The 15,063-nt window shown below is 45.7% G+C and overlaps 1 protein-coding gene across 58 annotated transcripts in view; it reads right to left on the bottom strand.

Moving 5' to 3' along the window:
* Nucleotides 1–15,063, bottom strand: part of SEC31A (SEC31 homolog A, COPII coat complex component) — a 33,669-nt gene that overhangs the window by 7,055 nt on the left and 11,551 nt on the right. For 11 of the 58 annotated variants that reach the window (NM_001397053.1, NM_001397057.1, NM_001397052.1 and 8 more), the window contains 10 exons: nt 13,505–13,561; nt 12,726–12,803; nt 11,570–11,645; nt 11,217–11,395; nt 9,782–9,908; nt 8,850–8,995; nt 7,271–7,444; nt 6,693–6,866; nt 3,960–4,089; nt 3,047–3,394 (listed from right to left, as the gene is read on the bottom strand). In NM_001397053.1, coding sequence (NP_001383982.1) covers nt 3,047–3,394; nt 3,960–4,089; nt 6,693–6,866; nt 7,271–7,444; nt 8,850–8,995; nt 9,782–9,908; nt 11,217–11,395; nt 11,570–11,645; nt 12,726–12,803; nt 13,505–13,561 — 1,489 coding nt within the window. Of the gene's footprint in view, nt 1–259; nt 1,677–3,046; nt 3,395–3,959; nt 4,090–4,572; nt 4,666–6,692; nt 6,867–7,270; nt 7,445–8,849; nt 8,996–9,781; nt 9,909–11,216; nt 11,396–11,569; nt 11,646–12,725; nt 12,804–13,504; nt 13,562–15,063 lie in introns of all 58 variants that reach the window. The other 47 variants (NM_001397061.1, NM_001397066.1, NM_001397062.1 and 44 more) reach the window with 15 other exon arrangements.

The following is a 15,063-nucleotide window of genomic DNA, read 5'->3' as shown; positions in this document are numbered from 1 at the left end:
TGCTGCTGATCGTTTCCTGGAATAATTTGTTGGGAAATAAAAAAAAGCAGCACAACAACAGCATTTGTTCCTGTGGTTAAAAACTCCAGATTCGTTGCTATTGGCTTTAATTAAGGAATTATGGGTTTGATTAAAGTCTAATCAGAAAACACCATTGCACTTGATGTTCTCTGAGGAACACATGCATTTACTGATGTCTGTTCAATTAATTTCAGGTAGTGGCTGTGATCATTTTCAGCCGAGGGGGTACCCAGTTCACCTGCCAAGGGAGAGGCCTGGTCTTGAGCTGGTGGCTTTTCTGCAGATAAAAAAAGGAAAGAACTAAAAAAAAAAGGGTTTTCCCTCAAAAATAAGAAAGCATTCTTCCTAGAATTTTACATTCACACTTCAGCTCAATAAGTGTAAGGAGTCAGAAGAAAAACCTAATTAAAATGCCAGCTGAGAGACGGGAGCCATTTGTCCAACCCATCGTGTGCAATTGTTTTTGTCTGCCTTCCCCCCATACAGCCCTGTTTCTCTTCCCATGCAGTCAATCAGTGCTTCTTGCTATGAACAAACATTGGGGAGTCCTGACCCACTCTCTTAGTCCTCCAGCACTCATTTTCTATTCCTAATGGCCAACACAACCAACAGACCATTACTCTTAGCGATGCTCTCCTCACCATCCTTTTATTATTCCAGAAAGCTCTTCAGACGTTTTAAGGACTTGACCTCAAGGTGGATGCCAATCATTTGCCTCAGTCAGGGCTCTTGCCTGCATCTAACATGGCAAAAGGTCACTTTAAACCCACGTGGAAGGACAACAAACCCAAAGGGCAGAATACAACCGGCACACTTGTTAACCATTGCAAAGAGAAGAGAAACATGAGGGTTAAACCACTCCTGTCTCTGGGGTCAGTCTGATGCGTTTATAGCTCACAGCTTCTCTATCACAACTCCAAAAAGGATGCAAGACCCTGAAGATTCCAACTCCCTTCGAAGCAGGCTCAAAGAGAGACAAATTGAAAATGAGAATGAACATGGGCTCAGTTGCTGACTGCAAGATGCAAGCATGGCTTAACACACTGAAGCTACGTACGCTTGCAAGAGAGGAGAGAAGACCTTCACAGAACTGTTTATTTTCCAAGTGCATCTCTACACCTAAGGCAGCTCAAAGGCCAGGTACTATTCAACACTCCACATTTCACACTGTCCCTCGCTCCCCTTAACCAAACACATTTGTAAAATGAGACATAATGTTCCTGTATCAGACCATTCTACAGCTCAGCTCCACGCTCTATCGTGGTCACAACTATGGATTTACTTCTGGCTACAGATTTCTGCTCTTAAGAGAGATCTCACACGAAGGCTCCTTCCCCTAAGCAATGCAGCTGCTGTGGAAGATGTGTTTCTGGTTAAGAATATAAAGTCTACATGCACTAATTGCAGCATCTACACAGCAAGGCGTATTCCTCACCTTACATGTTTCCTGAATCAAGTCACCTTTAAAGAAATAATCAGATCTTTGGATACCTCTACTTTCTCCAGCTGCAGGCAGCAGCCACTGCCCCAGTGCACCCTGCAGTGCCCTGAAGCCCCCTGTGCAGTTCAGCCCAAGCGTGGCATTTGCCAGCAGAACACTGATGCCAGAGTTTGGTTTCCTGAAGGTCTGACACTTGGCTGCCTTCTCCCTACAGCTATGGGGAGAAATGAAAACAATGCTGATAACTCCCAGAGACATTATAAAAAGCACGGCGCAGCTTTTAAGTTTGAAAGGCAGGCTGGCAAGGCAGTGCTGATAATGCTACCTCCATTTCCCTTCCGTTACAACAACCCAAGGAAGACGTATTAGGTCACAGCCAATGCGAATTACACGTATTATCATTAATGCCCATAGTTTCTATCACTCAGAATGCAGAGCTTCATCTGCTCAAGCACACCACATGGATTACAGCACTTCACTCTTTACCCAAGAAATGCAGTGATCTCTGTGCTGCCTGCCAGTGACGCAAACACAGTAGTAAAACAGATAAGAGCGATTTTCTTGCTCCTTGCCTTTGTTTGGAGGCACAGAAGCAATGCTGTCTGCATAACAATGCCGCTCCACCTCCAAGGCCTGAATCCCTTTCCAACAATTCTACCCATTTTAAATAACCCCACTGAGTTACAGATACAGATCAGCTACATCCCATAGCATGGGGTCAGGTGGGGTCCCAGTACAGTAACTCCAAGGAGAATAGGACACGATGTCTGGCTGTAGGCAGCCCACCGCAGCTGTCCCACAATGGTCCTCTTCATTTCTTGATAGAGCAGACTCTTCTTCCTCAGTTTCTGCACTGCATGACCCTACAGACAGAGTCCCCACGAGGTTCCCTAGGGCCTATCAGTATCCCTGTGTCACCCCTCCCATCCCATCGAGTGCTCCCTCTGCTCACAGATCTATCCACCTGGATGTGAAGCGTGTTTAGGAAAGGACTACTCCTGCCACCTGCGTGGACTGTCACATGCAAAGCTGTTACTTCACAAACTGCCAGCCAGGAGACAGTTTTGTTAGCCCCTTAGAAAGCACAAATACACTCAGGCAGTCACAGGTGCTGCCAGCAGGCATCGGTCCTCAGCTGGGTGAATGCTCTCACCATGCCTGCTTAAACATGCTCCTAGGGGCCAGCCACACATGCTTCTGATTAGCATTCAGCAAAGAGGCCACCTAAAAGCACTTCTAAATCACTTCTGATTACCTTTTAAGGCATACACAGCTACAATGAATTCATTTTGCTCTGCAGCCACACAGCGGGTGTTGGCATCAGCCTCAACAGATTATCACTGTGCCACCATTCACCTACTGTACGTGACAGCCTCACAACGAGGTGATGCCACAGCATTGTGCCTTGGGCAAACCACAAGCTGTGTGTAGGCAAGTGTTTCAGAAGTGCCTTGGGTTGGCCCAAGAAAGCTTCACACAGAGCACTCGCCATGAAGCATGCACAAATAGTAAGTGAGGTTTCAGTGAGATATCGAGCCAAACCCTCTCCCCTCCCACCGCCTGCCCCCCCATCCAAGCGCAGACCTGTTCTCTGGGATGCAGGAAGGTCACTGGCTGCAGGCAGAGTACCTGTTGGTCCAGTAGGTAACGCATAAGCCACAGAAGTTGCTGGAAGTCCTGGCCTGCCATGCTGAAAGGATGCACCAGAAGGAGGAGGGGGGAAGGAAGAGGCAGGGTTCAGGCTCGTTGGGGAGGGCTGAGGCTGCCCAGGGTACAGCGGGGAGGGCACAGGTTGGGCAGCGGGCAGGTAGGGAGGGTTGGTGTTAGAGGCAGGGCTCGGGTAAGAGGCTGAAGCAGGGGCAGCAACAGGCTGCTGGGGCTGATACAGAGCTGTTTCCCCCGTTCCAAAAGAGTACTGCTGTGTCTGATACGCTATAAACAGAAAGAAGAGATTCAGTCAGTAAATTCAGAACACACAAACAAGCTTCCTCTGCTTCCTGCCCCTTCCCGCTCACGCCACTTACCTGCACAGCCTCATCCCAGCTCCCAAAACATTGCCAGTCACCTGAGAACCGCTGCTTAAAACCTCAGCCTGCTCTGGGGAGCACGGAGCCAGAAGAAGGTCCTTGTCCCCTGCAACCTCAGTGAGACTGTCCCAGCCACAGGCAGATGGGGGTGGATCCCTCTTGGGGAGCCCAGTGCTGCTTCTAAGACTCATCCCCAGGTCTCTGACCCCACTGTACACCTATGGGAGGGCTGGTGGCCAAGAAGCAAGCTTAAGAACCGCTTACAGATACCTCAGTAGAGAAGACAGCATCTCACAGTGTCTCATGTACGGGCCCCAAGAAGTGGGGTTCCTCATATGTTATTTCAGGAGTGTTGGACTGCCTTGGAATTCCCCTAACCCCAAGGAGTGGGCTGATAGTGAAATGGGGACACCCCTTTACCACCTGGCTGCTCCAGCAGGGTGGGAGGAAGGGGAGATGCAGCTACTCACTCTGTGGGTATGCTGGCCGGGTGCCTGCTTGCGAGTACATGCTGTAGCTTGGAGACGTGGCTTGCTGTGGTGGTGCGCTGGGGTTAATGGCACCTGGCATGATAAAGCCTGGAGGAGGTGGCTTGTCTCCCTGTGAAAAGAGATAGCAGGAAAAAGAGTGGAGGGAAGTAGGATTTCATTGGTGATGATAACACAGCACCAGAGCAGACCCGCAACAAAACGACCGGTTGGCATTCAGTGGCCCGAAGTTACCTTCCTTTTTAGAGCCACCAGCAGCACAGGGGCAAGCACCTTCAACTAAAAGACTAAGTATTAACTCTGATGTTTCTAATTTCCGAGGGAAAGAGGGGAAGGAAAAAATATCATGCTTGAAATATCCTAAGGACTCGTCTCAGGTCACAGCAAACTCCTACGCAAAACTTTCCAGAGCCAATTGTATTCAGAAAAATACATTAAAAAGATATAACCAAGGATGCAGAGGAGCAAAACCCGAGTACATGTGAGAGCTGCTGCTCCTTCCACCTATCCACACCAGACTGTGTCATGTGCACAGACAGCACCGGGGGACTTACAGGGTGGAGCAGGGGCTCGGAGAGAATAACGAAGGTTATACCTGTGTGTCAGAGGGACAGCCTGCAGGAGGATGGCTGGGAAGGGCAGTGGGAGTTTTGTTACTCCAGGTAGTGACAGTAGGGGCAATTCTAACCTGAATTGAACAAAGAAATACCAATCATGGAAAACAAAGCAATAAAAAAAAAAAGTCTAAAGGATTTCACACAACGAGATGCAAAAGAAGTGAACAGAGAAAGGTTCGCATGCCAGCACCTCCAGCACAGCCAAAAAAAAAATCACAGGCAGGAGGAAAAGTGCTTTCAAGACAGCCAAAAATCAGTGTGCACTGAAGTGAATCACAGTGTGAGGATTAAGCACAGAGAAGAGGCAGCTACAACAGCCTGTGGAGCGAGTGCAATGTTACACGTGCCAGCAAGCCAGGTCTGCCACAAAAAGGGCTTCGTAGGACTAACGTTATCAGTTTGCTTTTGCAGAAGCTCCCCTCAGGGTACTGCACAGCACTGAGCATCACCAACTGCTGCTGGAAACCACAAGTCCTGTGTTAAATTCAAACACACTGCTTCGCACAATAGGATTTACGTTGAGTTTCAGAAGCACTAAGAAGTTAAAATCTGAACTAAGCTCGTGCAGAGGCACAGACATCTATCTTAATGCCCTTTCTCCCTGAGCACAGGCAGAAGGAAAGCTCAGACAACTCCAGTGTTTTTAACTCTGTACAGTGTCATACTAATATGGCTGATGGCAACGTAAGTCACTGTGAAGGTCTGCATCAAGTTGTTCTCAGTGGAGTGATCTGAAAGATTTGGCCACCCCCTATCATTTATTAGCTGTTTCTTCTTCCAGATGAAAAACAGCATGAAAGCATATATCAAAAGGAAACTGAAGACTAAAGGCATGTTCCTATTTAGGACAACAACTAGGGAAATGCTGCCTCAAAATGTAACAAGCCAACATGAAAGCTTTCTTAAAGGCAAAAAAAAAATAAGGATAGGACTTGAAATGTCATATCTTTCTGTTCTGGTTCACCGAAGTACCACTGGGCACCTCTCTGACATGGCCCTGCCTGCTTGAAGTCCCTGCTGTAGCTCATGCTGAGCGTGAGCTCCTGGGGAAACCAAGAGCACTGAGAGCAACTCACTCACAGCGTGCTCCTGGGGCTTGTGATACTCCTGGCTTTCAATCACCTGCAGGGCTTTCTTAAATCACAGCTTTCCCAGGCCATAGGAGAAATGAGAGCAGTCTGAAAATCATTGCTAAACTCACGCCATCTAGAGGAAACGTGCTGTTTTCCACAGCCAAACATAGCGTCTTGCTTGTTACAAGGAAGAAGGTCAGACACGCAAGAAAGAATAGCTGAATTAATTATTGGCAATGATGCAATCAAAGTCAGACGCAATTGCATTAGCAAGGTAATGCTGTACGATGGGATAAAGGCTTTGTCCCTTCTGAATTCTGACTCATTAACAGCCTTAAAAAAAGGCAAAGGGACCCAACAACCATCAAAATAAAGAGGGAGACAGCAAAGCCCAGCTCCCCATTGCTCTTCAGCCCTTCTTCCACCCTGATCCCACTTTTCTGACAGACAGTGCTTGAATGGCAGCAATGGGAGACCTCTCCTGCATAGAAAGGCCAGCCCCAGCGTTGTGCTGAGATTCTTTCAGCTTTCACACAGCCAGAGTTGCCCACTGCACTGCACTCTGGCAGTGGCTGACATCCTACCTTGTAGCCCGATGGAACGCCATCCTCAGCCTGGAAGCTAAAAGCAGAATATCTGTCCCGGGTCTCCTCGGCTCTCCTCTTCCTGCCTGCATAGCTCCCTTAGTCCCATACTCACCAGGTCCCTCCCTTCTGGCACAACTCATGTCCAGCCCTGTCCTGCTATTGCCCCACCTGCTGCTGTGCTACCCATGCTATACCTGCAGTTGGCTGAGAGGCTTTCGACCACAGGCTGCTTGGCAAGGTGTAAGAGATGTTTCCAGACAAGGAACAAATCATCTCTACTGATTGAAGAGCAGCACAAATGATTATCCCCATAAGGTGCTTGGTGGGTACATCTTAGAGCCCCAATTTGGACCAAAAGAAAGGAAAACAAAGTGCTCTTGCCATCATTTTCCAGAACCCAAGCATAATGCCTTGCACTGAATACCAAAATCAATTTACCTGTTGGTAGTACTGCTGTGCTGAAGCCTGAGGCCCTGGCACCTGTCCCGCCACAGGGCCAGCTCGATCTTTGGGCATAGGCTGTCTCTCATATGGTGCCTTGATGGCCTCCTGTCCTGCTGGCAACTCCCCTTGGGCTCTGCAAAGCCTGTCCCGTAATAGCACAATGTCTGGCTGCAAAAAGGACACCAAAGAAAGGTTATGCACACTGACTGCCGCCCAGTGCATCCCAGCAAGTGATTTACCAGCCACACACCAACAAATGTGTGCCTCTTCAGAAGCCTGATCTGCTTTATTTGACTGGAGTAAGTCTTTCTTGCAGGAGAAACGTAGCTGGCTTATAACAGCAACAACAGCCTTGTCGGCAGACACTGTCTGCAATGACAACTCTGAGAAATTATAGGGTAGAACAAGGTCATGTATTTCTGCCAGCTCAGCAAGGTCAACGCACCAAGGGGAAAAGCACCACCAGCAAATCCTGAGGGGCTTTTCCAATGCTAACTGCACTACACTCACATCCTTGCTTAAAGTGGGCCTATTAACAGAGAGGAAGAGTACCAAGCCTGAAGGCCACGTACCTGGTCAGTATTTGCAGGCAGGAAGGTCAGAGCCGCAGCAATACTGCCCTGAGCAGCCAGGAGGTTGGCATATTGACTCATCTTCTCAGCCAAAAGGGCCCCCACAGCATTAGGGTCCACGGCCTGGGTGAGCTGTACGGCCTTGCGTAGGATCACCACCTTCTCTATTAAATCCTAGAAGAACGGGTCAAAGAAAACAGGGAAATGAGAAGAGCAGGGGGGCAGGAGGCCCTGACTAACGTGCTCCTCAGCAACGCTGCAGGACCCCTCTCATTCAATGAGAAGCCCAAGCTTCTGCATTGTATTGGAAGGCACTGCAAATACTCATTTACCAACATCAATGTTCAAACCCTCTTTTAAATCTCATGGTAACAGATTTAAAGGAATGCACCACACGGGATTTCAACAATACTTTGCTAATAAGAAATGTTGGTTGACTCTTTAGTAATACATTATTATTGTATTATTGTGTTTTTCCACGGCAAAATAGAATGTCAAAAGAGACAAGAACATATATATACAATAACCATCAGCTTCTGGGACTCTCAGTAATTTCATATTGTAATTAGCAAGCAGACCATTACGACTATTGTTCAACTTCACTGTTTGAGGGAGCAGAACAACACCATCAACAAACGAATTGGAACAGGAGTGCCTCACAAAGCCATCATGCTTTGGGGTAAGATGGGTAAGACACCTCCAAAAAGTTGCAGGTGGAGAAAAAAAATCAAGTAGAACTCAGATTATTCCATTCCCTTCAATTTTCTAAAGATAGAGAGGTATGGTCAGGTAGCATTACTTTGAGTTCTCTCAAAAACTTGTCCTTCAAAGGCCCCGAACAGATGGAAGAAACTAAGATTATACCAGAAAATAAATTATTCAATAATTGCTTCATCTCACTGTCATCAATCCTCCTATTCCCCCAAGATATTTGCTATATACGATCTCTCACTGCCGGAAACCAAACCTCATACATGCAAACCCCTGGAGAAAACACTCATACAAACCCTCCCACAGCTTCTCTCGCGATTTAAATCATTTATTAGATTTCTCCTCCGTAATGTCTAAGTGATCTATTCCAAAAGCAGAAATGTCCAAAGTGCATCTTTCACAAAATACCTGAACACTCAAAGTCACTTCTTTACAAAAACACTAAGCCCTATAGCTACCTGCGGGCCTTTTACACAGGAAATATATTAGCATGACCACCGACAATGGAGTAGAGCCTGGGGCTATCTTGTTTCACAATACACTTCCTGATATCATACTGCAAGTTATTTCTGCTAAAGTACCCACTCCAGAATCAAAACGTTTGCATCTTGATATACATACAGCTATTGCCTCCAGGGAGGTGGTGGAGTCACTGTCCCTGGAGGTATCCAAGGAGCGTGGAGATGTGGCACTGAGGGTCACAGTGAGTGGGCATAGTGGGGATGGGTTGGGGTTGGACTGGATCACCTCAGAGGTCTTTTCAACAGTTATGATCCTATGAACAAAGCTCTACCCTCAGCCATTGAATTTAAGTGCCATATGATCGCCGTGCATTACTTCCAACATCTTTCCTCATGGATATACCGACCTGAAGAGACAAGGGGCTATTTCCATCCTGAACTTTGCTCCAACAGGCAACAAGCTTTTCCACATTGCCGGCACAAATGTAGCAGAGACAAGCCTGCGTCCGCAGCAGGCTGTCCCCCTCACTCTCCAGTCTGTTACCCAGGAGATCTAAGGAAAACATGAGTCAAGACAATGCTGGTTAACCACCTTGCAGATCCCCTGGTCGCTGCCGGCACAGAGAAAACATTCAGCACTCCCTGCTCAGCACAGTGAGAAGAGATACTGCCTCCAGGCTCCACCTGTGAGGACACACTCCAGCACTGACCACCCTACAGGAGTTCAGGACAACTCAAGAGTGTGACCTGAGCATGCAACTGCAAAGGAGCTGCGAGCAAAGCTGTGAATCCGCTCTGGGCTGATGCATGTGCTGAAACAAGTCTGTACAGCACAACAAACACTGAGACTGGTGTCTGAGAAGCACACAGGCGTCAGCCACATTGGTATTGTTAATAAGACTTCCCTAGGGACCAAACTAACTTAGCTATTTGCCTGCTACACAGCACACAAGCAGGCATGCTAACTGATCACTGCCTGACAAAGAGGGCACCTTCTCCGAAATCAAAACACTCTTGGTAAAGCATAAAGAGCTTTTCTAAACATTTCCACTTGCATCTCATGCAGAGAGAGAGAGAGAGAGATCCATGAGTCCAGATCTTCACTGTTACACATCTGCCCACTCAGAAGTATCCCCCTGTGCCCAGAAAACCAGAGAGCATACGAGAAAAGCAGCACCCCAGAGGTTGTTCTCCTCCTCTGCAACAGTACTGAAGAGCTGTATGATCCATCAAAGCTAGCAAGGCATTATAGTATTTTACCTGAAGGACAACAACAGTGGAAATGCACAGTTTTGCAGTAAGCAGGATAAATATCATCCAGTGTGTAAGGCGTCCTTACCGCAAAGGGCTGCAAACTCATCTGGCCTGGCGTAAGTGAGCACAGCAGCCAAAGCCTCTCTCCAATTCTGCAGATCACAAGACAGCACAATCTCCTTCCAGTTCTTTGTTACGACTGCAGTGATGAGCTGGAGCCGAAGAAGAGACCACAGTTAAGATTTTGGTAGGATTTCTTTTGATGCAGTATAATTGAATATTCAAATGTAATGCAAGCATGCTCATCAAGCATGCCACTGCATCCAGGGCTGTGGCAGGTATGGTACTGCAATTCCAAAGCTCCACAAGAGTCAACTTTACTATCAAAGGGGCTCACTGAAAAAAATCACAGAACAAGCTCAGGTAACACAGGCCAATTACTCTTGCTATGAAGTGTGCAACAGAATACAAACATCTCTGCAAACTGGGATTGTTGCAGATGGTCTTTCTTCAGCATTGGTTTTGTAGATGAAGATGTATTATGCCAAGTATTGAGCCATAAACCTCCTACACAAAGCCCAGCAAGGAGCATTTGTTTGTTAAGTTCACTGCTTTATTAAGCTTGAAGCTCTTGGCGTCAAGTGAGAGGCAGTCGAGAGCCCTGCTCAGAACAAGAAGCAAATTAGCAGCAATACCCCCAGCCTGCCTCTAGTGCCCCTACCCTTCACACATGCACTCAAGCTGTCTCTCCACAATTACCAAAAGTGAAGTGAAATTCCAGTTTCTTTCATCAGAAACTTTGCTTCCAGTGATTCTGCTTCTCACAAAAGACAGACTTGGCAGCTGTGCTGCTATTTAGTGAATGAAGCCCTTGTCATGCCAAGAGTTTCAGCTCAGAAACAGCTGAACAAACAGTAGGCACGACATCTGGGACCAGAAAAGAACCAGAAACACCTGAACAACAACTATAAGGTCATAACTGCAAGGTTAACACTCACTTCTTAGCACAGATAACAGTTCAACTCTCCATGACATCCTTCTCCAAAGGATGAACTGCAGTAAAGAACACATCCACCATCCACTACAAAGCTCTCCTTAGTTTAGGACAACAACAGGAAAGAAGCTAAACGGGTAGAGAAACACCAGAGATTTTCCTCTTTTCATTCATCCACTACTAAAAATGCCAACTATTGCTGTCTGAAACTGGATCGCGGATGGTGACCAACAAAATTCTACCTGTGGGCTGCAGCCCGTGAGGCTAGGTGCCCAAACTCTTGAAATGACCATACTTGGCAGCAGTCAGCCCTGCTCTAGAAAGCACTATCCAGGTACCGTGCCTCTTCTTTCCTTGCCAATAAACTGTATTAAAACACGATAAATACTTGTGCTCTGAGATCATGTGGAAGACTTGAACATTTATTAGCTTACCGCTGACCTATAAAATGGCAAGAAAACTTCTAAGGTGAAAAAGAGGTTGCCAAAAGCCTACGTGAACGTTGGTTCTTAGCAGAAATACATACCCTGGTAATTTTGCTCTGTATCTTAGAAAAGTACTTTTCCTGTGTCCTAGAAAGCAGCTCTTGTCCACCTGCGATGGCTAAGATAATGGCGTCAGCCATGCGATTATCGTGCAAGCAGAGATCTACTGCACTCTCGAAGTTCCCAGTCAGCAAAGCTTGGGTAATCAAACCGTCCACATCTGCAAGAGAGCAGTGCAGGTTCAAATGATGGTATAAAATTCATTTAGAAAGCAACAGCTGGTGATTCTGTCCAGTTCTGCAATACTGCATAGCCTTCTCTGCAAAGTAGTTTGGTGCAGGAAAGCTACAATCCCTACAGAATTAAATATAAATTTAATATATATATATTTTACCTCCACTGACAGAGATATTAAAAGTCTTTCTTTCAGATCCCAAGTCTTCAGTTTCTTGTTTACTGTCCTTGGCCCTCTAAGAGAAAGGAAAAGCAATGTTTTTGAGATCACATACATTCAGAATACGTACACGCATCTTTAAAAACCTGGCTCTTGCAATACAAGTTAAGGCAGACCTTCAAACTGTCAGTTGCCTAAAGGGTCATTCACTTAGAAGAGCATCCCCTAGTGACTGCATGAAGTCACAGAAAGTCCTAGATTTGTCCAAAGATTTCCAGTGTATGTAAATGTGCCATTATACAAGCACCATTATGAGAGAGTGGTTTTGGTTTTGCTTTTTTTTTTTTCTTAAACAATAAATGCCAAGGGGGAAAAAAAACACTGAAACAATGAGATTTACTGACAAAGACTTATGAAAGCAGAAATGCACCAGCCTACCGACCACAAATACCACCAAGCAGACATCTGGCTCCTGAGTACTGCTTTGTACAGGTATACCCAGGCCCACAAACACACAAACCCCTCAAGGCAAAACAACTACCACAAGATCAGATATTCTCCCTCCTCTTCTCTTTCACTTTCAGCCCCACCAGGAACAGTCTCCCACAGTGCTATCTAGGTTTCACTTTAGCCTTTCGGATGCAAACGGGCCGGCACTGGGATGCCAGTGGGAGTGATGCTGAGAACCGATATTCCCACTATCACAGCTACATCTCTGCAAAGGGTTCTACCTAGAACCAGAGCAGTAATAAGCTGACTGCTTGGTAATTATTAACCTGAGGGAGAGAAGACAGCAGTTAGGAAAGGCATTAAAAAAAAAAAGGAATTCATTGGAGTTGTGGCAGATCATTTAGTATGTGTTAGGGACATGTCAGAGTGAAAATTACAGCGGATGGAAGTCCTTGGCTCCAGTGCCAACTGGACTGTTACAAAATGAACTCGTTCTTCACTGCCACCAAAATCTATTCAAGCGATGGCCGAGACTGATAAGAAAACCCCATGGAACTTAACGAGAGCCCACATATTATTCATTCTCAGTAACACTCGTACATCCACAGATAACGGCACAAAAAAGGCAGAAAGATGAAATGTTCTTAATAGTAACAAAGTAAATACACAGGAGGTCAACAGGGTTAGTCGAGAGGATAATAGGTACCTCTCCCAAGAAATGCTCCTCTGCAGTCTGGCCTTCATCCCCTTTGTTCAGTAAAGGCACATCAGATTCTGTGGGAGCCTTCAGCAAAGAGAAGATGTCACAAAAAAAAAAAAGAAAGCCAGAAGAGAGAGAAAGAAGTAATTTGCACTGCAGAGAATAGCCACCTTCTCACCAAAGTCAGAGCCAGTCTGCAAAGCAGAGAAATGCACTGGCAGTATATGTGCAAGTACAACGAACATGGCAGAAGCCCTCTATTCCCTTGCTTTTTACTATTGCATGGTAACTTCTCATCTTAGTTGCTTAAAAATGTGCAGCAATTTTTTTTCACCATTAGACAGCTACATACGACTTGTGTAGGGCAAAAGCAATACCTGCATCCTTTGAGTCAGTCAGGCAGGATAGCATTATAGAAGCACATTCTCAAATCTGCTTTTTTTTCCCCCCCTAAATCCTGGGAAGGTGCTGCTCCTGACACCAGCTGGCAGGCAGAAAGGCTCTGCCCTACTTCACAGGAAGCAAAGTGCAACAGTAAGCTACACACAGGCAGCAAAACAGCAAGAGGGAAGGATACCCAAGACCCTTTCCCAAAACGTGGGACTGACAGCCTGCTGCTAGAAAACATGGGGAAGTTTGAGGGGAGAAAAAGTAGTCCTGCTTTCTCTAAGCAGGTAGGTTCACCCTATTGAATGTAGGAACTCATCGCGTGCTGGGTTACAACTGACTTACTCTGGGGCTTTACAATACTATGTGTGGAGTTGAACATGCATGTGTTTGCTTACCTCTCCCAGTTCACCATCTGCACAACACTCTTTATTCAGATTCAGAGCTGATGTAATCTGAAAAGAACCAAGATTTAAGGAAGTGTCCTTTGCCTTTAGAGACTTCTCATTGGCCTCTCAGACTGCACAACTAGTCAATGTAGCTAGTATGCTGCTTGCAAAACAGTTCACATGAAGCTACAGCCATTTCCTTTCTCAGTCTGGTGATGGAATTACTGCTAAGCCCTGTGCAACCCAAGCTCTAATAGAAACAAGAGCTGCTCTGTGCCTTTAAACCTTTTATTGTTAACTTGAGGGCCTCAAACCTCACTAGAGCTGATGGAAACCACACTAATAAAAATAATATCAGAGTATATATGAAGAAACCCTCTGTCTGCCCTGATGAGGGAAAACATAGCAGTAACAATCTTGCTGGAGCAACAAACTGGTTTGAAACCACAGTTTCCAGACACAGCAGGCATGTGGCCTTGGGGTAGGATTTACCAAGGTACATCAGAGTTAAATTCCCAGCTTTTACCACTTTCCAAGGCAAATCATGACTTCAGATTCATTCTGGGGCCCCTAAAAATGCATGAAATTTAATGAATAGAATTTAAAATATAGGCAGAAGATATATTAGTTGGGAAAAAAAAAAGCTCAATTTCCAATCATATGTGTAAGACAAAGGAGAAATGAAAAAGTTTAGAAGCTAAGGACAAACTGCCAGCAAAAACATTGCTTGGAACCGTAAGTTTAGCATTTAATCAGTAAACAGGGTCATTTTTATGGAGACGCTCTTCAAAACAAAATGTTAATTTGATACAATGGAAATGAGTCAGACATCCAAAACCATTCCATCAGAACTGGGAAAGCAGTTGACAAGTTCCTGGGTTCAGCACAGGAGCCAAAATGCACAGCAGCGCATCACCAAGATAAGAACATTCTTCCATCTCCATTCCCAAGAAGTAGAAATTGCTTCCTGGTAATCCAGATTTTGCCTTTCCAAATGCAGCCATATGTGATCTTGGTTTTCTTTTTTCCTAATTACGAGTGGCATCCCACACACACACAAAAAAAGACTATTCTAGGCTTGTCAGAATGCTTACAGCATATGTGTCTGACCTGCTAGATTCAGTGGTGATGCAAAATAAGGACGTCTTTTCAGTCAAGACACATGAACAAATTGTACCAACAGATATCAAAGCTTCTGGATGGGCAAAAACGTCTCGTCAGTATGGGATGCTCAGATGTAGATTGGACTGTGAAGTCTGTTGGCTGCTTTGAAATTCTCATTGTAGAACTGTATTCCATGGTCACTTAACTAACAAAATGCCTCGAGCAAATTGCAGTTGCCATAAAAATTCCAAAGTCACTCAAGATATCCAGTCCTCTCTGCTACAAAGGAATTCCACAAATAACACAAATGCTCAAGTCAGCCATGTTTATACAGAAGATCCAGCAACACTGCTGACACTTGTACCTACAAGCTATTAGTATTTGTCAGTGCCTCAACTTTCCTATCTGCTGGGAAACACGCTGAAAACAGCTTTGTATAAAGAAGTTTATTGTGCTGGAATAGC

This window comes from Gallus gallus, chromosome 4, assembly GCF_016699485.2.
Source record: "Gallus gallus isolate bGalGal1 chromosome 4, bGalGal1.mat.broiler.GRCg7b, whole genome shotgun sequence".
NCBI lineage: Eukaryota > Metazoa > Chordata > Aves > Galliformes > Phasianidae > Gallus > Gallus gallus.
Note: the sequence above shows the minus strand (reverse complement) of the source record. Positions and strands in the feature narration are given on the sequence as shown.